General features: G+C 48.0%; 1 protein-coding gene across 4 annotated transcripts in view; it reads left to right on the top strand.

Annotated features, from left to right (window-relative positions):
• LOC147107148 (Wilms tumor protein homolog) overlaps positions 1 to 21,634 on the top strand; it is an 88,066-nt gene that overhangs the window by 27,046 nt on the left and 39,386 nt on the right. For all 4 annotated transcript variants that reach the window (XM_086008262.1, XM_086008261.1, XM_086008264.1 and 1 more), the window contains exon 3: positions 2,621 to 2,723. In XM_086008262.1, the coding sequence (XP_085864388.1) occupies positions 2,621 to 2,723 (103 nt within the window). The remainder of the gene's footprint in view (positions 1 to 2,620; positions 2,724 to 21,634) is intronic.

Raw genomic sequence — 21,634 nt, 5'->3', positions numbered from 1 at the left:
GACAGCAGAACTGTCAAAATCAATTTGTGCATGGTCCCTTTAAGGAAACCAGCTGATGACGCATCATCAAATGATGTCACCTGACCCACTTCCTTCAATTGGCCGGGAAACATGCTGGATGGGCTTAACCAGCCCAGTCAGGGGAAAACCATTTTGGTCAGCGGGCTGGAGCTGGTAGCGAGGCTGGGACCCGCCACGGACGTCGCCCGTCACGGACCCGCCGAGGTTGGTAAAATCCAGCCCAAAGAGTTTAAAAAGTTAAAGAAACATTATTATATGTTATGTTTAAAATCAAATTCTGCCTTTTTAATTGCCACATATTTGTATAGGGACAGTGATTCCCTCAATTAATATAATGGAAACTTTGTACCGAGGCTGCTATTATAAGAAGCATGTTTAAATATGGTTGTTCTGAAAATATGGGCATGCTACCATCACTTAGTCTGGGCTCCAGTCTGTCTGTTAAATAATTTAACATGACTTTCACCTCGAACAGTGTCATCTCGAACATGCAACAGTTTACCAAAAGTCACAATTAATTTAAATATAGAGGAAACTTTGCAAGGTCTCGAGTCAGAGAAGCTGTGAAAGCAGATCTAAGTTTTTTTTAAAGGCTTGCATGGGATTAATGGTCTGCTTATGGTGACTTTTACAAAGAATTACACACAATTACAGGCACAGAAACAGGCCATTCGGCCCAGCCGGTCTATGCTCCTCTCACCCTACTTCAGCTCACCCCATCAGCATATCCTTCTAGATATAACATGGTCGCTGGGTCAGAATCCTGGAACTCCCTCCCTAACAGCACTGTGGGAGTACCTTCACCACACGGACTGCAGCGGTTCAAGAAGGCGGCTCACCACCACCTTCTCAAGAGCAATTAGGGATGGGCAATAAATGCTGGCCTTGCCAGTGACGCCCACATCCCAGGAACGAATAAAAATAAACTTTAGATTTTAATTAAAGCTCGTGACATAGAAACATAGAAACATAGAAGATAGGAGCAGGAGTAGGCCATTCGGCCCCTCGAGCCTGCTCCGCCATTCAATGAGATCATGGCTGATCATCCAAACTCAGTACCCTGTCCCTGCCTTCTCCCCATATCCCTTGATCCCTTTAGTCTTAAGAAATATATCTAACTCCTTCTTGAATATATTTAATGAATTGGCCTCAACTGCCTTCTATGGTAGAGAATTCCACAGGTTCACCACTCTCTGGGTGAAGAAATTCCTCCTCATCTCAGTCCTAAATGGCTTGCCCCTTATCCTTAGACTGTGACCCCTGGTTCTGGACTCCCCCGCCATCGGGAACATCCTTCCTGCATCTAGTCTGTCTAGTCCTGTTAGAATTTTATAAGTTTCAATGAGATCCCCTCTCATTCTTCTAAACTCTAGCGAGTATAAGCCCAATCGACCCAATCTCTCCTCATACGTCATTCCTGCCATCCCAGGTATCAGTCTGGTGAATCTTCGCTGCACTCCCTCCATGGCAAGAACATCCTTCCTCAGATAAGGCGACCAAAACTGCACACAATACTCAGACAAACAAGTCGCTTGGATTCAAAACTTCTTTTGCATAGTAAACAAGTGCGATCTCCGAATCAAAACGGATGCAGGTCCCCAACTGATACTTACTTTCGTCTCCACAGTTGTGAACATTATCATTCAAAGAAATGTAATTTGTTAGGCATGTGCTAATTTTCTAAGTGATGTTATAACGATGGAAAGTAGAATTGGCGGATGAGTCACACTTAGGCATGTCTGAACAACCAGTTTCAGAAGGGCATCTAAACCGATCTGAAAGCAGGATAAGTTAATATTTACTGAGTTAAAATTTGGTTTGGCAATGTTTGAAGCTACTGTGAATAGCCAATTGACAGCCAGACTACTAACAGTAGACTATGTGTGGCCAACATAAACAACTACATTAGTTGATTTAAATAAAGGCAGAATTCGGAAATTTATTGTAAAAAAAAAGTAATTCCTCTGTGCGCAGCTGGTCGGACACTCAGTGTCAGACAAACCACAAGTGGCGGGGCGTGAAATAAAATGATTCACGGGCTTGGGAAGTTTCAGATTTATAGCCGTCAGGAATCTGCGCAGCAGCTAGTTCAGAGATTTTCACATTTTAACAACAGATTAAGTATTAGGACTTGGAAAAATACACGGGAGAGGAGCTGATATTGACAGAATCCTCCACATATGGCCCTCTGTTCTCAAGAGGTGTAAGGCTGCATCATATTCACACCTGTCATTAATCTTGGTTTATTCCCACTTGATAGCCAGTGACTGCTTCAGTTCTCAGTCTCTGTAAGAGTATATACACAAGTACATCTATGTTGGCTGAATCTTCAAGCAGGGGTTAAATGCAATATATTGACCAGACACAGTAAATTGAGCTTGTCATTGCAACCTATGGTAACGGCAATTAAGAACAAAAGAAATGTTATGCTGGTGCTAAATCCCACTTGCGCCCAGCAGAGCCCAGCCCAGTGTCGTGTGATATCTGGATCACATCTATGCTACTTTAACACTGACTTTAAATCCTTCCGCAGCAGCTCATGCTTTACCATTGCTCGGCCAGTCTACGAATAATCTTTCATCTGTCACTTGCTCCACAGGAGAGCAGCAGTACCCGGTCCCTCCGCCAGTGTATGGCTGCCACAACTCGACAGACAGCTGCGCCGGGAACCAGGCCCTGCTGTTACGATCCCCATACAACAGGTAACATCTCCGCACCGCACAATAATTAGCAGGCGCTGATAGGAACCATTGGCGGTTTATTTGGTATTGCCGCGGATTACCGGGGGTGGGGGAGGTCAGTGGTTCAAGTTATTCAGTCAAGGACCTCGCAATCTGATGTGACGCTCCCAGGATGCGGCAGTGAGTAGCCGGCTGTTTACCATCGCTGGCTCAGTGGGGTAGTAAGTTGGCCAACACTTGTCGTTGAAAGTATCCACCCATCGCCCCTGTGCTCGCTGACCTGCACTGGCTCTTGGTTTGGCAACTCCTCGATTTTAACAGAATGCTACAGTTCAGAGGGATCCTGGGGGTCCTTGTGCATGAAACACAAAAAGTTAGCATGCAGGTACAGCGAGTAATTAGGAAGGCTAATGGAATGTATTTTTTAAATTATTCGTTTATGGGATGTGGGCATCGCTACCGAGGCCTGCATTTATTGCCCATCCCTAATTGCCCTTGAGAAGGTGGTGGTGAGCCGCCTTCTTGAACCACTGCAGTCCATGTCTATAGATGAGCACTTGAAACGCCATAGCATACAAGGCTACGGACCAAGTGCTGGAAAATGGGATTAGAATAGATAGGGCTTGATAGCCGGCGTGGACATGATGGGCCGAAGGGCCTCTTTCCGTGCTGTATAACTATATGACTCTATGTGGTGAAGGTGCTCCCACAGTGCTGTTAGGGAGGGAATTCCAGGATTTCGACCCAGCGACGATGAAGGATCAGCGATATACTTCTAAGTCAGGATGGTGTGTGACTTGGAGAGGAACTTGGAGGTGGTGGTGTTCCCATGCGCCTGCTGCCCTTGTCCTTCTAGGTGGAAGAGGTCGCAGGTTTGGGAGGTGCTGTCGAAGAAGGCCCTTATTGCGAGGGGGATGGAGTATAAAAGTAGGGAAGTCTTGCTACAACTGTACCGGACATTGGTGAGACCACACCTGGAGTACTGCGTGCAGTTTTGGTCTCCTTATTTAAGGAGGGATATATTTGCATTGGAGGCAGTTCAGAGAAGGTTCACTAGGTTGTGTTAATTGGGCTTATACTCACTGGAGTTTAGAAGATTGAGAGGGGATCTCATCGAAACCTATAAAATTCTGTCAGATCTGGACAGACTAGATGCAGAAAAGATGTTTCTGATGGCCGGGGAGTCCAGAACCAGGGGTCACAGTCTAAGGATAAGGGGTAAGCCATTTAGGACAGAAATGAGGAGGAATTTCTTCACCCAGAGAGTGGTGAACCTGTGGAATTCTCTGCCACAGTGGGCGGTGGAGGCCAGTTCATTAAATATATTCAAGAAAGAGTTGGATATGTTTCTTGAGGCTAAAGGGATCAAGGGATATGGGGAGAAGGCAGGGACAGGGTACTGAATTTGGATGATCAGCCATGATCTCATTGAATGGCGGAGCAGGCTCGAAGGGCCGAATGGCCTACTCCTGCTCCTATCTTCTATGTTTCTATGTTTCTATGATTCCTGAGATGAAGGAGTTGTCTTATGAAACAAGGTTGAGCAGGTTGGCCTATACTCATTGGAGTTTAGAAGAATGAGAGGTGATCTTATTGAAACATATAAGATTCTGAGGGGGCTTGACAGGGTAGATGCAGAGAGGATGTTTCCCCTCGTGGGGGAATCTAGAACTAGGGGGCATAGTTTCAGAATAAGGGGTCGCCCATTTAAAACGGAGATGAGGAGGAATTTCTTCTCTCAGAGGGTCGTGAATCTGTGGAACTCTCTACCCCAGAGAGCTGTGGAGGCACAGTCAGTGAATATATTCAAGGCGGAGATTGACAGACATTTGAGCTACAGGGGAGTCGAGGGTTATGGGGAGCGGGCGGGAAAGTGGAGTTGAGGCCAAGATCAGATCAGCCATGATCTTATTGAATGGCAGAGCAGGCTCGAGGGGCCAAATGACTGACTCCTGCTCCTATTTCTTATGTTGATATGTAAATTCTCATCCTTTGTTCAAATCCATCCATGGCATCGCCCCATCCTATCTCTATAGCCTCCTCCGGCCCTACAATCCTCTGAGATCTCTGCGTTCCTCCAAATCTGGCCTCTTGCGCGTCCCTGATTATAATCGCTCCACCAATGGCGGCCGTGCCTTCAGTTGCCTGGGCCCTAAGCTCTGGAATTCCCTCCCTAAACCTCTATGCCTCTCTCTCCTCCTTTAAGACGCTCCTTAAAACCGACCTCTTTGACATTTGTCCTAATGTCTCCTTATGTGGCTTGGTGTCAAATTTTGTTTGGTAAATGCTCCTGCGAAGCGCCTTGGGATGTTTTACTGTGTTAAAGGTGCTATATAAATGCAAGTTGTTGCTGCGAATCGTCGCCTCACGACACAGCTTGACCGATGACAGCTGGAGGCTGTCCCCCCGCCCCGGGCGAGGTGTATAACGGGCGGCCGCTCTGCTTCTGTCTGTTTTACGCCCCTTCTGAGGTTGAAAGGTCCGCCCAATGCTTGGTTAAAAATGAATGAAAACTGTTCGTTCACCCCATTTTCCCCGTGCTGGGACCCCCACCAATGTTCCCATCCCTTAACTCCGTGCTTTCCCCATCAGCTGTCGGAATCCGACCGTCTAGCCTCTGGTTTCTCCATTCCAACATCGGCGCTAACCGCACGCTCCCCCTGCCGGGTGTTCATATTAGTGGGGTCAGCAGAAGCCTTGCTGGCTTTTCCTGGCCGGATCGGAAGATCTCCGTTTATTAACCCTTGACTTCTATTGGCCGGCTGAGATTGGAATTTGGAACTCCGACCCTCAGCATTGTGCCCAGCATTCTGCTGTTGGATCCTTGTCAAAACAGCCATCAACAGAATCTGACCCAATAACTTGCCGTAAATGTAACAGAATGTCGCAGAAATAGAGTACATGGTGGAGAAGCTGAGGGATTGAGAAAAATAAGCCACTTTGTACCTGTAGTGTTGGTGAGTGATGTCGTCGAATATGACTCATTGATTTCTTTCCTATAATTTATCACTTCCAGTCATTTAGTCCAAGCACAAAATCTAGGCAGACACTTCAATGCAGTACTGACCCTCATGTTACATGTTTCTCACCTAGGTGTCCCAAAGTGCTTCACAGCCAATGAAGTACTTTTGGAGTGTTGTAATGTAGGAAACGCGGCAGCCAATTTGCACACAGGAAGCTCCCACAAACAGCAACGTGATGATGACCAGGTGATCTGTTTTAGCGATATTGGTTGAGGGATAAATATTGGCCCCAGGACACCGGGGAGAACTTCCCCACCTCCTCCCACCCCACCCCCATATCTCTTCGAAATAGTGGCCGTGGGATCTTTTAAGTCCACCTGAAAGGGCTGACGGTGCCTCAGTTTAACGTCTCATCCAAAAGATGTCACCTCCAACAGTGCAGCGCTCCGTCAACACTGCACTGGGAGTGCCAGCCTAGATTTTATGCTCAAGTCCCTGGAGTGGGACTGTGAACCCACAACCTTCTGACTCAGAGGCGAGGGTGCTGCCCACTGAGCCATGGCTGACGAGGCCCGTGGAATTAGTTTGCTGTTTAACTGTGATAAGTAGTCACTTTGTTGAGTAAGAAATGATGATAGCGCATGGACCAGCACAAACCTGCTCAAACCCTCGTACCAATCACGTGCTTAGTTCAGAATGCTTGCATTCTGCTGCCACTGGCTTGGTAGCACCCTCTGTGATTTTGCATTACATTTGTATTAATTTATACTTTTTCTCCTGTTGGCTCAACGGCTAGGCATGATGTTACACACAAAAAAGTACATTTGTACATATTATTATATAAAGCAACAGGCAGCTCAAGGCTGTACCGTAATCTCCGGGACCGGATGACCTGCATATTCCACTCAAGCTTCCCTTTCATGGTTGATGATTTCATCTGAACCTCTTGACTGTTTTCTCTCTTTGTGATTTCCTCCTCAATCTGCTGTTCTAAACTTTAAAAAAAAAGACACAATTGTAACTTCTGTCAATGTTTGGAGTTCTTGCTTACTCACCGTGTATTGGCCCAGATTTTTCAGCCAGAATAACGGTGAGTTTAATGACATAAGAACATAAGAAATAGGAGCAGGAGTCGGCCATTTGGCCCCTCGAGCCTCCTCCGCCATTCAATGAGATCATGGCTGGTCTTCTACCTCAACTCCATTTTCCTGCCCTTTCCCCATATCCCTTGATTCCCTTAACATTCAAAAATCTATCGATCTCCAGCTTGAATATACTCAATGACTGAGCCTCCACAGCTCCCTGGGATAGAAAATTCCAAAGATTCACCACCCTCTGAGTGAAGAAATTCCTCCTCATCTCAGTCCTAAATGGCCGAACCCTTATTCTGAGGCTGTGACCCCTGGTTCTAGACTCCCCAGCCAGGGGAAACATCCTCCCTCATCTACCCTGTCAAGCCCCTTAAGAATTTTATATGTTTCAATGAGATCACCTCTCATTCTTCTAAACGCTAGAGAATATAGGCCTAGTCTACTCAATCTCTCCTCGTAGGACAACCCCCTCATTCCAGGACTCAGTCTAGTAAACCTATGTCACACTCCCTCTAAGGCAAGTATGTCCTTCCTTAGGTAAGGAGACCAAAACTGTGCACAGTACGCTCAAACTATTAATGTGTAAATCACCCAGCAACTTGTGGCGAGGAAGAGCAACCGCCCCATGAATTGCGAATAGCCATAAGTTGGTGGATGATTTGCACCGCTCCACCATTAGCTTCGCGAATACGGCAGCTCGCCCTCAACCTCCCCCGTGCATTTTGTGAAATTGCTGCATTTGCACATTAATTGCCCATTAAACTCGCCAACAGGAAGTTTGGGCTGGAACGTAACATCACAAATACCTTTTTAATGATGGGATTTATGTTCCTGCAATGCCAATCAACCTCTCCGGCCCAGAAATGGAAGAATTTAAACTGTGGAGCCTCCTTCCTACAGGTGATTAATTGTTGTTAGAGATTTTTTTTAATGTAAATTTTTTGTCTTACTTTTCCTTCTGTCTATTTTTGCTGTCTCTCTTAATCCAATCTTTCTTTCCCTCTCTTTATTTCTCTTTCTGTACCTGATTTGACACTTATTCACCTGATTTCCTTCTCCGTCGTTCCTCTGTTTCTTGAATTTTCTATAGATATTTGTGGCGGTGTTCCCATGTGCCTGATGCCCTTGTCCTTCTAGGTGGTAGAGGTCACGGGTTTGGGAGGTGCTGCGGAAGAAGCCTTGGTGAGTTGCTGCAGTGCATCTTGTAGATGGTGCACACTGCAACCACGGTGCGCCGGTGGTGGAAGGAGTGGATGTTTAAGGTGGTGGATGGGGTGCCAATCAAGTGGGCTGCTTTGTCCTAGATGGTGTTGAGCTTCTTGAGTGTTGTTGGAGCTGCACTCATCCAGGCAAGTGGAGAATATTCCATCACACTCCTGACTTGTGCCTTGTAGATGGTAGAAAGGCTTTGGGGAGTCAGGAGGTGAGACACTCGCCACAGAATACCCAGCCTCTGACCTGCTCTTGTAGCCACAGTATTTATGTGGCTGGTCCAGTTAAGTTTCTGGTCAATGGTCATCCCCGGGATGTTGATGGTGGGGGATTCGGTGATGGTAATGTCGTTGAATGTCATGGGGCAGTGGCTAGACTCTCACTTGTTGGAGATAGTCATTGCCTGGCACTTCTGTGGCGCGAATGTTAATCCTTAAATCTCAATTAATATGGAGATAGACTGTTGGGCCCGTCATTCACTGAGGCCCCAGATACCTCATTATCAGCTCGCACTTCCAGCAAGTTACGGTGCAAAACATTTTTGAGCTGAAGCGTGAAGGGAAAAAGTCTAACTAACGGGGCACGCAACGAGATAGAGTCATAGAGTTATACAGCACAGAAAGAGGCCCTTCGGCCCATCATGTCCGCGCCGGCCATCAAGCACTGTATTCTAATCCCATTTTCCAGCACTTGGTCCGTAGCCTTATATGCTATGGCGTTTCAAGTGCTCATCTAAATGCTTCTTGAATGTTGTGAGGGTTCCTGCCTCTACCATCCTTTCAGGCAGTGAGTTCCAGATTCCAACCACCCTCTGGGTGAAAAAGTTTTTCCTCAAATCCCCTCTAAACCTCCTGCCCCTTACCTTGAAACTATGCCCCCTGGTTATTGACCCCTCTACTAAGGGGAAAAGTTCCTTTCTATCTACCCTATCTATGCCCCTCATAATTTTGTACACCTCAATCAGGTCCCCCCTCAGCCTTCTCTGCTCTAAGGAAAACAACCCCAGCTTGTCCAGTCTCTCTTCATAGCTGAAACGCTCCAGCCCAGGTAACATCCTGGTGAATCTCCTCTGCACCCTCTCCAATGCAATCACATCATTCCTACAGTGTGGCGACCAGAACTTCATACAATACTCCAGCTGTGGCCTAACTAATGTTTTGTACAGCTCCATCATAACCTCCCTGCTCTTATATTCTATGCCTCAGCTAATGAAGGCAAGTATTCCATATGCCTTTTTAACCACCTTATCTACCTGTTCTGCTGCCTTCAGGGATCTATATACATGCACACCAAGGTCCCTCTGATCCTCTGTCCTTCCTAGGGTCCTACCATTCATTGTGTATTCCCACTCCAGATGCCCCCCTCCAGCGAAATCTGGGCACAATTCACAGCAGGTGTGTGAAGAGTATGTGAAGATACAGCGAACAGTGAATGTATTTAATGGGAGTTGCTACATTCAGTGTAATAAGATAGAAATGGGAGAGGTTAATAAAACGTGCATGCATCCAAAAATACTTTGAATACATGCTCCAGTTTACGTCAAGGGAAGGAGGTAATGATGTAATAGAGGAAGGAAAGCAGCTTATCAAGATAGATGATGTGTGGTACTTTAATGACAGAAAGAGTTTAGAAGCTAGTATTGGTTGAGAGTGCACAGAATCTATAAATATGATTTGCGATGTAGTCTTGAACATAGCATCTCATCTAAGTGCTGGCCAGGGTGACCTTCCCCACAGGATATAGATAGTAATACCTGGGCAGCAAGGAGCAATTGTTTATAATGCTTGCTGTGGACCGTGGCCAAGGGAGAAGTGATGCTGGAAATCACAATGGAAATTAAAATAAGAAATTATGTCACTGCCTTGGTTTTTCTGGGGGGGGAAAAAAAGAAAAAGTGATAACGTATTGTTAGTCTGGTGGAAAAATTAGCACCAAGAAAAAAAGAGTGTGTTTGCCTGAGGCCGTGAATTCCAGGTCATAACAACTCGCTGCGTTAATCATCTTTCTACTACTTAATAGAAACCGTTGTTCTTACTTACAAAGTATCACATAGTTATTCTCCCCCCCCACCCCCCTGCCACCCCAATACTTTGAGGGCTTTTGCAGCATTTCACTATTTTTTAATGAACTGTTACAGGATTGGGATCAGGGTTAGGGATATATATTGTCAGGTAGCAGTATTATTAGAGCTTGGGTTACATTTGGAGATTAGAGATTCATTTTACAGTCGGACTCAGAGACAGTTTTTAAAGTTGAGATATTCCATTGCCTCTCTGTGTAATGTAATGGTTGCGGTCGGGGTCCTTACTGGATTTAGTCATTTAGATGGAATAAAGTACTATCTGTAATGAAAAGGGTGCAATACTGTATCTCCTGGGGGTGGGTGTGGGGGGCGGAGGGTGACAATTAATCGCAGCAATGCTGCTATGCTTATCTTGAATCTGCCACTGCGTTTGCACTTAAAGTTTAATTCAAAAATGAAATGTACCAAAAAGTATTTTTAAGCACTTTTTGTATATAAAAAAAAATGTACGCAGCGAGTTGTTATGATCTGGAACGCACTGCCTCAATGGAAGCAGATTAAATAGTAAATTTTAAAAGGGAATTGGATAACTGCTTGAAGGGGAACATAATTTTCAGGGCTCTGGGGAAAGAGCAGGGGGAGTGGGACTAATTGGACAGCTCTACCAATGAGCCGGCACAGGCACGATGGGCCGAATGGCCTCCTTCTGCACTGTAATGTTCTATGACTCTAATTAGCTTACCTGGCTAATACAATTATATATTTATACACATATCACACTATGTAACACCTACCCCTTATGAAACACGAACCATTATAACTTTGTTGCTTGTACTTTGGCTGGGCTCACCCATGATATAAACAGTACCTCACACTCCAGAAGTCTCCTCCATTTTAAACTGTGTCAGAACAAACAGTGATTCAACACTCTGGTGCTGAAAATGAGGAATATATTTTCTAATTCAAAAATCAAAATTGAACCTAGGATGAGTGGTGGAATCCTTGTATAGAAATTCGATAGCTCAGGTCTCAGCCGTGGCTTAGTGGGTAGCACACTTGCCTCTGAGTCAGAAGGTTGTGGGTTCATAGTCCCACTCCAGGGACCTGAGCACATAAAGCTAGGCTGACACACCCAGTGCAGTGCTGAGGGAGTGCTGCATTGTCAGAGGTGCCGTCTTTCAGGTGAGACGTTAAACCGAGACCCCGTCTGCTCTCTCAGCTGGACGTAAAAGATCCCACGGCACTATTTCGAAGAAGAGCAGGGGAGCTATCCCCAGTGTCCTGGGCCAATATTTATCCCTCAATCAACATCACAAAAACAGATGATCTGGTCATTATCACACTGCTGTTTGTGGGAGCTTGCTGTGTGCAGATTGGCTGCCGTGTTTCCTACATTACAACAGTGACTACACTTCAAAAAGTACTTCATTGGCTGTAAAGCGCTTTGCGATGTCCAGTGGTCATGAAAGGCGCTATAGAAATGCAAGTCTTTCTTTCAGATAGCAGATAGGATAGACAGAGAGAAACAATTTCCTCTGGTGGGGGAGTCTAGAACAAGGGGGCATAATCTTAAAATTAGAGCCAGGCCGTTCAGGGGTGATGTCAGGGGAGCACTTCTTCACACAAAGGGTGGTGGAAATCTGGAACTCTCTTCCCCCCCAAAAGGCTGGGGGGGGGGTCAATTGAAAATTTTACATCTGGGGTTGATAGATTTTTGTCAGGTAAGGGTATTAAGGGTTACGGAACCAAGGTGGGTAGATGGAGTCAAGATACAGATCAGCCCTGTATTGGTGAGGCCACACCTGGAATACTGCGTGCAGTTTTGGTTTCCATATTTAAGAAAAGATATACTTGCTCTCGAGGCGGTTCAGAGAAGGTTCACTCGGTTGATTCTGGAGATGAGGGGGTTGACGTATGAGGAAAGGTTGAGTAGGTTGGGCCTCTACTCATTGGAATTCAGAAGAATGAGAGGCGATCTTATCGAAACATATAAGATTGTGAGGGGGCTTGATCAGGTGGATGCGGTGAGGATGTTTCCACTGATGGGTGAGACTAGAACTAGGGGGCATAATCTTAGAATAAGGGGCTGCCCTTTCAAAACTGAGATGAGGAGAAACTTCTTCACTCAGAGGGTAGTAAATCTATGGAATTTGCTACCCCAGAGAGCTGTGGAAGCTGCAACATTAAATAAATTTAAAATGGAGATAGACAGTTTCCTAGCAGATAAGGGAATTAGGGGTTACGGGGAGAGGCAGGGAAGTGGACGTGAGTCTAGATTCAGATCAGCCATGATCCTATTGAATGGTGGAGCAGGCCCGAGGGGCCGTATGGCCTACTCCTGCTCCTACTTCTTATGTTCTTCTTATGTCATTAAATGGCGGAAGAGGCTGGAGGGGCTGAATGGCCTCCTCCTGTTCCTGCACTGACAGTGAAAGCTACATCGTGCAATGCATTAAGCTCCCGTAAACTGGTTAGGATGTGCAACTCTTGAAAATGTCTTGATTTTTGCGACCTGTAAAAAAGGGTCTGTAGCCCGGGTGAAAGCTTTTCCTGGTGATATAATTCCACGCGTGCTGCAGAAATGCCTGCTCTTGGCTGTAGTTTGGTAAATGACCGTCGTTCGAATAACCCCCGCACCCCACCCCCACCAGAAAACAGGAGGTGAATATTTGGTGACAAGTTGAGTAAATGAAATAGGCGCGAGAGAGAACAAAAACAATCCGGTTGAGATTGTGCGGGGGAGAGCTTTATAAATGAAGTGTCAAAAAGAGTGAAAGTGAAGAAAAATCTCCCTGTTGCAAATGTACCGGGCCTGGCACCTCCTAATATATAAAAAAAATCAGGGCTCCTGAAGGAATTAATTACAAGAGCATTACAGGAAGAATTTGTGGAATTGCAAAGCTTGTGGCACAGGCCAGCACGAGTAGGCGGCTGCTAATGGGGAGAAAACTCCAGGAGAGTTTAATAATTTCCAAAAACAGATATGAAGGGAACTTTGTGGCAGCATAAAAGAAACGCAGTCACGATAATGGATAATGCTGTCGAAAGATACTGATGTATATGTACATGGGAGGTGGGGTCTGTTTTAGCGCTGGATCATTAAAGGTAAACTGCAGCAGAGCGGTGCCCTGCATTCCAGCTGATCCCTTGTGTTCTCTTGGGGAAAGCGTCCTGCTGGAGTTAAAATTGAAACTTCGTTTTAACTAATGATCGAACGGGTGGATTCCTCGACTATGAAAATAGCAGGTACTGTTTTCATTCATCACACCTCTGTCGCATTTCTCTCCCTTTGTCGAGCCACACGGAGTTCGGTCATCCATCACTGGCCACCTTGGAGTTTTCAGTTCACGAGTTGAAAAGTATCAGCACTTTCCCCCTCCTCCTCCACATACATCACTCACATTTCTCATGGGTTAGTTCATTTGTCTTGCCTCTTCCACATTCCACCATTTTTAAGTTAGCCCCTCCACCGCTTCCCTTCTCCCCACGCCAGCACCCTTAATGGCGGATTCCTCTAACAGATCACTTTTTTTTGTTGCATTAAGCACCAGTCATTAATCCTGCGCAGGAATATTTATTTAAAAGTGAAAGTGGGCCTGTCTGCAAGCTGCAGTATAGGAGAGCATCGCCAGGCTCGGAGCTAAATTGAGCCAGTCATGACCGACACTTACCCTTGGGCCTCTCTACGGGGCAAGTTTAACTAGCCTCTCTGTGAGAGGGAAAGGGAAATGTTGGTGGTGGTGATGGAGGTGAGGGGGTGGGGGGGGGGGAATTCTTGTACTCCCCCCCCCCCCCCCGTGCCCCCCACTATACCACTGATCTATGGCTCTTGCTGGGTTAACCAGTTTCACAGTGCCTCTGCATTGGACATGAATGAAGGGGCTAATGCAGCGAAGGGGTATTAATGAGAGGGCGCGGGGCAGTAAAGGAAATGATGTAAGAAATGGCCTTTCAACTTCATGAGGCTCTAATTATATCAGTAAAACGTTGATGATTTGTATGAAATACCGTGCGGCTCGAAGGGGGCGATATTAAATCAAATGAATTTAGCGTCGCTTTCTTTACTTTGCGACTTTTTGTGCTCTTTAGGAAGGCTCCAGGAGAACGGAAGGGTTTTCTAGTTTAGGCACAGAGTGCCATCGTCAAGCTGTCCCAGATCACAAGCTGGACGCAGAGTTACGCTCCCAGAACTCTGGCCAAACCCCAGACCAACGACCCCGGAGTCTAATTGGTGTAATTTTTCTATTTCTCTGCACCGTGTCTCCCTGCGTCCCTGTCTCAGCAAGGTTGACGGTTCAGCGCCAAGTTGTGCTGACTGATGAGACTTTGTGTCACGGGTCCGTGCCCACTAGGAATTGGGGCGACGCAGCCAAAAAAAATCATCTCACTTTCGGACCTTTACAGCTGAGAGAAAGGGAAGAATGTCAACCCATTAGTCTGGGTGGGTTCTGAAGCCAGGTCCCAGAGGTGAAAGGACAACATTCAAACCAACTGCATTCTCAATGAGTTCTCACACCGTGTTGCAAAAGTCGATATAAACTTGATTAACCAGCTGTTGGCTGGTCGCCACATTCTTTTCCTTTCTCGTTTCAATCCGAGCAAACAGATTATGTTACCAGTACCATAGCAAAATACTGCAGATGCTGGAAATCCGAAATAACAACAGGAAATGCTGGAAAAACTCAGCAGGCCAGGCAACATCCGTGGAGAGAAAATAGAGTCAACGTTTTGGGTGAACCCTTTGTCAAGACTAAAGAAGCACAGGAAATGAAATAGATTAAGAGGCCAGGCTGGGAGAGAACAAAAGAGAAGTGAAGAGACATTAAGAGGTATTCAAAACCAGACGAGATGGTGATCGGACTAGTGGAGACAAAAGACGGCTCTCGATTAGGTGTGAAATGCGCTGGCAGAATGGGTTACTACTTTCTGTGCATTCCCACTGCCTGCTTTGTTTAGACTGATTTACAGTTCCATGGTCTCTTGTTTCATACATCAACAGCCCATGACAGGCTCGTTTGCTTTGACTAGCTGGTGTCAGCCTTGGCTCAGTGGGTAGCACTTTTGCCTCTCTCTCAGAAGGTTTGTGAGTTCAAGCCCCACTCCTGACATTTTGAGCACACAATCTAGGCTGACACTCCCAGTACAGTACCGAGGGAGCGCTGCACTGTCGGACGTGCCATCTTTCAGAGAAGACTTTAAACTGAAGAAGCCCTGTCTACCCTCTCAAGTGGATGTAAAAGATCTCACTATTTTGAAGAAGAGCAGGGGAGTTCTCCCCGGTGGCCTGGCCAACATTTATCCCTCAACCAAAAAACACATGATCTGGTCTTTTATTTCATTGCTGTTTGTGGGAGCTTGCTGTGCGCAATTTGGCTGCCGCGCTTCCTACATTACAACAGAGACTACACTTCAAAAATGTACTTTATTGGCTGCAAAGCGACATCCTGAGGTTGCGAAAGACGCGATATAAATGCAAATCTTTCTTTCCTAAGTCACTAGTTCACTCATTGCATTCACACTGTTGCCCTCAGGTTTTTGCCGTAACACTTTATGGCAGGTCCCCGCGGCATCAATAGATTTTGATCAGCGTTGGTTTTGGAAAGCTACTCTACTCCACAATGATGTTCTTCCCCCAAGATATATCTTCTTCACAAGCAGACAAAACGGCAGACAGACGACACACGCGCGCACACACGTACTGACAGCGTGACTGCATTAACTCCAGTTGCCTTTCAGACACATGTCAGCCGGGAAAAAAAAGCTCTATTTTTCAAAACTACTGGGTTCTTACCCAAGAGTTCTTAATGTAATGTTAGACACTGTTATGTCTGTTCTGTAAGAAAGAAGCACATCAACCTTGACAGAGTTCCAAGATTTAAAATAAAGGAAGAGGTCATCTCTGGGGAACTGTGAGAAAATTGGACATGTTACAGTATTAATGTGTTGCAACACAAAACGAAATGTGTTCCAAGAATCTACAAACATTCGCAAACAGCGCTCGTCTTCACCCCCTCCCCCCCCCCCCGCCCCCCTTTTAAAGAATTTAATCTTTTGCGAGTTACGTTCTGACAGAGAAGTCTGAAAATTAAGCTGAGCAATTTGCAGCAAATAGAATTCCACAGCTTCTTCAGGCCAATAACGAGGATCCTGTGGAAAATTCGTTCGAGACATATCCTCATCACCGTGAAGTTAAGCCAAAGTATTTAGCTGGCTTCTCAACCCGATGGTTAAACCACCACCACCACCGCTAGTTACCAGGGAGATTTTATCTGAAGGAGGGAGGATGTGCTCATTAAACGTTTTCCTTTTGCGGGTGCTAGTCGGAGAAGCATCGCGGCAGGCAGTCTCGCGATCTGGAGGGAAAGTGTTTCAGAAGCAGTATGGTTGCAATTGCATTTTATGAGTAATGCAACCCATTCATGTTTGGCAGGCCCACAAAGGGGGGGGGGGGGACCAATTCCCTTTCTGTTGAGTGCGGGAGCAGGTCCACCAGACGTCAGCACGTTTTTGCATTGCGATCCAGCCACAGAATCATCCTCTGCTGTCAAGTTGACGTTGGACTTCTGTTGCTGCACTTACAGCCTCGCCAGGACGGCCAGCCATTGCAGCCACCAGCATGCTGGCTAACAGAAGTTCCTAGTGTTCAGGAAGATCATTCGAATGAGTTCTGCTTATCTGCACTGTTATTACAGTGTCAGCCCTGGCACTCGCTGCCTCTGAACTTCAGAAGGTGGTGGGTCCAAACCCCACTCCAGAGGCTCCAGAGACTTGAGGCTGACACTCCCAGGGCAGTACTGAGGAGGCGCTGCACTACCGCCTTTCGGACTAGACCTTAAACCGAGGCCCTGTCTGCCCTCTCAGGTGGATGTAAAAGATCCCATGGCACTATTTCGAAGAAGAGCGGGGGAGTTCGCCCCAGTTTTCTAGGGCAATATATATATCCCTCAACCAACACCTAAAAAAAAAATCTGATTATCTGGTCATTCTCAGGTGAACGTAAAAGATCCCACCGACACTATTTCGAGGAAGAGATGGAGAGTTCTGCCCGGTGTCCTGGGGCCACTCTTTATCCCTCAACCAACACCTAAAACAGATTATCTGGTCATTTATTTCATTGCTGTTTGTGGGAGCTTGCTGCGCACAAATTGGCTGCCGCGTTTCCTACATTACAACACTGGCTACATTTCAAAAAGTACTTCATTGGCTGTAAAGCGCTTTGGGACGTCCTGAGATAATGAAAGGCGCTATAGAAATGCAAGCTCTTTCTTTTTTTTCAATTCAAAATCGGACGATTTCTTGGCATTTTGTTTCACTTGGGGATCTAATACAGCAGCCTTATAATCTGGAATATCTTTTCAAAAATCCAGAGGGTTTAATTTGCTCTGGCAGTGCGCTGATTAATGTGTTCATATGAGGTCCCTTTGCTCTCCATGTTAATGCGGACATTAACCTATTTATTCTATGTGCGCTAATTTGAGAAAGATTAAGAAAGATCTTGGCTTATCACTTCTACCAGGAATGTCCCAAAGCGCTTCTCTTGCAATGAGTCACGTTATGCAGGTTTATGTTGTTATGTGGGTAATATGGCAGCCATTGTCCACATGGAAAGGCGTCAGAAACATTGGTGGTTGAGGAAGGAATATTGGCCTGGACACCAGGTGAACCTCCAGCTCTTCTATGATTAGTACCACGAGACAAGAACATAAGGATTAGGAGTGCGGCCCCTCGAGCCTGCTCCACCATTTAAGACGGAGATGAGGAGGAATTTCTTCTCTCAGAGGGTCGTGAATCTTTGGCACTCTCTGCCCCAGAGAGCTGTGGAGGCGGAGTCAGTGAATATATTCAAGGTGGAGATGGACAGATATTTGAGCTACAGGGGAGACAAGGGCTATGGGGAGGGGGCAAGAAAGTGGATTGAGGCCAAGATCAGATCAGCCATGATGTTATTGAAGCAGGCTCGAAGGGCCAGATGGCCTACTCCTGCTCCTATTTCTTATGTTCTTATGTTCTTATTCAATAAGATCATGGCTGATCTTCGACCTCAACACCACTTTCCCGCCCGATCCCCATATCCTTTAATTCATCTGGAGTCCAAAAATCTATCGATCTCAGCCTTGAATATACTCAACGATTGAGCATCCACAGCAGTTTGGGGCAGAGAATTCCAAAGATTCACCACCCTCTGAGTGAAGAAATTCCTCCTCATCTCAGTCTTAAAAGGCCAATCCCTTATCCTGAGACTGTGCCCCCTAGTTCTAGACTCTCCAGCCAGGGGAAACAACCTCTCAGCAACTACCCTGTCAATCCCCCTCAGAATCTTATATGTTTCAATGAGATCACCTCTCATTCTTCTAAACTCCAGAGAGTATAGGCCCATTCTACACAATCTCTCCTCATAGGACAACCCTCGCATCCCAGGGATCAATCTAGAGAACCTTCGGTGCACCGCCTCCAAGACAAGTATATCCTTCCATAAATAAGGGCCTAGAAATTCAGTTGCGTTCGCCAGCCATTAGCGCCATAAGAGGAGTAGATTTCGAGCGCTAGGCACTTAGCGCCCGGGCGCAGACCGATCTGCGCCTACGCCCAACTTCAGTTGACATTTAGCGCCGGCGCAAAGTGTTTGCGCGCGCTCAGCTGCGCGCGCAGCTTATGACGTCATTTCGTCATGCAACGCCGTTTGTGCGCCCCAAACCGGAACTTCAGTGGCGCCCGCCCAATGTGGGCGTGGCGCTGTTAAGAACTGTGAAGTGGAACGCAGCAGAGGCCCTGCGGGCCTCGGGGAGCGCTAATTAAAGGGCACTTAGACTGAACTATAAAGGCCAGCCATTTTGCTGCAATGACTTTAGTGCTATGGATTTCTGGACAGAGACCTTACTGATTTGGGCCATCATAGGAGAGGTATTTTTGGCTTCTGGCCAGAGCTTGGAAATTTGACTCATTGTGATTTCACTGTTTGCAAGTATATTATGGGGGCTGCATGGGGTTCCAACCCTCAGTTCCAGCATTATGTGCGAAGGGCTCGCAGACGCTGTGTGAGAGGGGCAGCCATGCCTAGACGCAGAGGGGCCATCAGGCGTCGGCAACGTAGGCCTTACCCACTCAGGGAATACCGCCAGCAGGTGTCCTATCTCACCATGACTGCCGCGCATTGTGTTAAGAGGCTGCGCTTCAGAAGGGAGGTGGTTGCAGAGATCTGCCAGCTGCTTCACAGAGATCTGCGTCCACAGCTGATGTGCAGGACGTCTCTGTCGGTGGAAGTGAAGGTCACGGTGGCTCTGAACTTTTATGCAAGCGGCTCCTTCCAAGCCGCTGCTGGGGACATAGCGAACATCTCCCAGTTCGTCGTGCATCGCTGCATCCGGCAGGTCACCGATGCCCTTTTCGCAAGGAGACACCAATTCATCTCCTTCCCCATGACCCTAGAGAGGCAGGAGCAGCGTGCAGTCGGATTTGCGAGGATCGCCGACTTCCCCATGGTGCAGGGCGCCATTGACTGCACGCATGTGGCTATGCGGGCACCTATCGACAATGCCGAGGATTACCGCAACCGGAAGGGCTACCATTCCCTCAATGTACAGCTGGTGTGTGACCACAGGCAGCGCATCCTAGCTGTCAATGCCCGCTTTCCAGGCAGCAGCCACGATGCATTTATCCTGCACCAGACTACTGTGGCTGACATGTTCCAGGCACAGCCTCCCCCAAGAGGATGGCTTATCGGGGACAAAGGCTATCCTTTGTGTACATGGCTCATGACCCCGCTCCGCGCGCCCAGGACCCCTGCTGAGGAGGCATACAATGAAAGCCATCAAGCCACAAGGAACATCATAGAGCAAACGATTGGCGTCCTCAAGCAACGGTTCCGCTGCCTGGATCGTTCCGGCGGATCTCTACAGTATTCGCCGGATAGAGTCTCCCAGTTCGTCGTCGTTTGCTGCATGCTGCACAACCTGGCTATCCGCAGGACTCAGGCACTGCCACCTCACGTTGGACCACCACCTCAGGAGGACGAGCAGGAAGACCATGAGGAGGAGGAGGAGGAGGAGGAGTACCAGCCCAGGAGGGAGCCACAAGGTCCAAGGGCCGTCCGTCGGCGGCTTATTGAACGACACTTCTAGGCCCCCTGTCAGGGAATGGCTTGTGGCAATGAAGGCACATGAATGCAGCTGCTCCGCAAGCCCTCAGCCGGTTAACGCAACAACCACTTGAAACATCACACATGGACAAGCTGAATAAATAAAAAGCTTTATTGAACAAACTCAGGGCCCTTCCCACATGAAACCCAAAAACAGACAAGACCCCCAAAAAACAGTCAAAAACATATCTCACTCCCACAACCTGGGGAGGAATAACAAAACTTGTCCATCCAAATGGCCTTCATCCTCGGCCTTACCAAGACAAACCCCCCCCATACAGAACACAAACACCCCCATATAAAAAAACATTTGGCAACACACTCTACTTGGTGTGCCGAGAGGGCGAGTCCTTGTCCAGGCTTTTCCGGCCCCTGGCCGACCTGCTGCTCCGCCTCAACCTGGGCCCTGTGGGTGTTGCAAGGCTGGGGGAAGGCTCCTGAGGGGCACAATGCGTGACGGCAGATGCCCTTGGGGGTCGGCCTAGACGAGCTCCGGCCCTGGAGGGGCCGGCTGCTGACTGCTGCAGCTGTGGCTGGGCAGCATCAGTCTCTCCAGCAGCTCGTCGCAGCTTTGCTGGGGGAGTGGCAGTGGTGGCTGCAGCAATGGGGGCAAGCTGGCTGATGCCAGGCGCTCGCTGGTCGCCAGAGACACTGGCAGTCGACCAGGCTGGCACTGCAGCAAGCGCAGCAATCTGGTGAAGGCTAGACCGCTGTGCTGCAGCAGTGCGGCGGGTGCCCTGGCGATGCGTGCGTGACACAGTGAGTGTGGCAGCAGTGAGTGCCCGTACTGCCCTGGTCTGTGCCCGCATCAGACCAGCCAGTGACTGCACGGCACCACTCGTCAACTCTCCACTCGCTGCCTGTGCTGCCCTGAATTCAGACCGACTCGCGTCCTGTGATGCCCTGAATTCTGCCCGACTCGCGTCCTGTGATGCCCCGAATTGTTCGAGACCCCTGGCCTGTGCTGCCGCGAGTTGGTCGAAACCCCTGGCCTGTGAGGCCCCGAAATCAGCCACACTATGAGCCAGGGACTCAATGGCCTCAGGCAACCGTGCCACAACCCCCATGAACTCGGTGTGGCGACGATCCGAGTCCGCGGACATTTGATCAAGGAGGCGCACCTCCTGGGCGAGGACCGTCTCCGGACTGGAGGCCGGACTCTCCCTCTGGGGAGAAGGCCGCCGAGCTGGCCGACCCTTCCCGCGTGGCTGGGCGCCACTGGGCCCAGCAACTGCACTCCCCTGCAACACTTCCCCCCTCTGGGGAGAAGGCCGCCGAGCTGTCCGACCCTTCCTGCGTGGCAGGATGCCACTGGGTACAGGAGCTACACCCCCCTGCAACACTTCCCCCTGGCTCTCCTCCAGGCAAGACGTGTCCCCTCCATTGCCATCCCCTGGCGCGGATGAGGGTTCCCCCGATGTGCCGCCTTCCTCTTGCTCTTCGTCGTCCTCCTCTTCCAAGGGACTGACACTCGCAGCTTCAGGGACCTCCTCCTCACCAGCTGAAAG

This window comes from Somniosus microcephalus, chromosome 15, assembly GCF_052327205.1.
Source record: "Somniosus microcephalus isolate GS21.2 chromosome 15, FLI_Smic_1.0, whole genome shotgun sequence".
Lineage (NCBI taxonomy): Eukaryota > Metazoa > Chordata > Chondrichthyes > Squaliformes > Somniosidae > Somniosus > Somniosus microcephalus.
The sequence above is the reverse complement of the archived record's forward strand: the minus strand, read 5'-3'. Positions and strand labels throughout refer to the sequence as shown.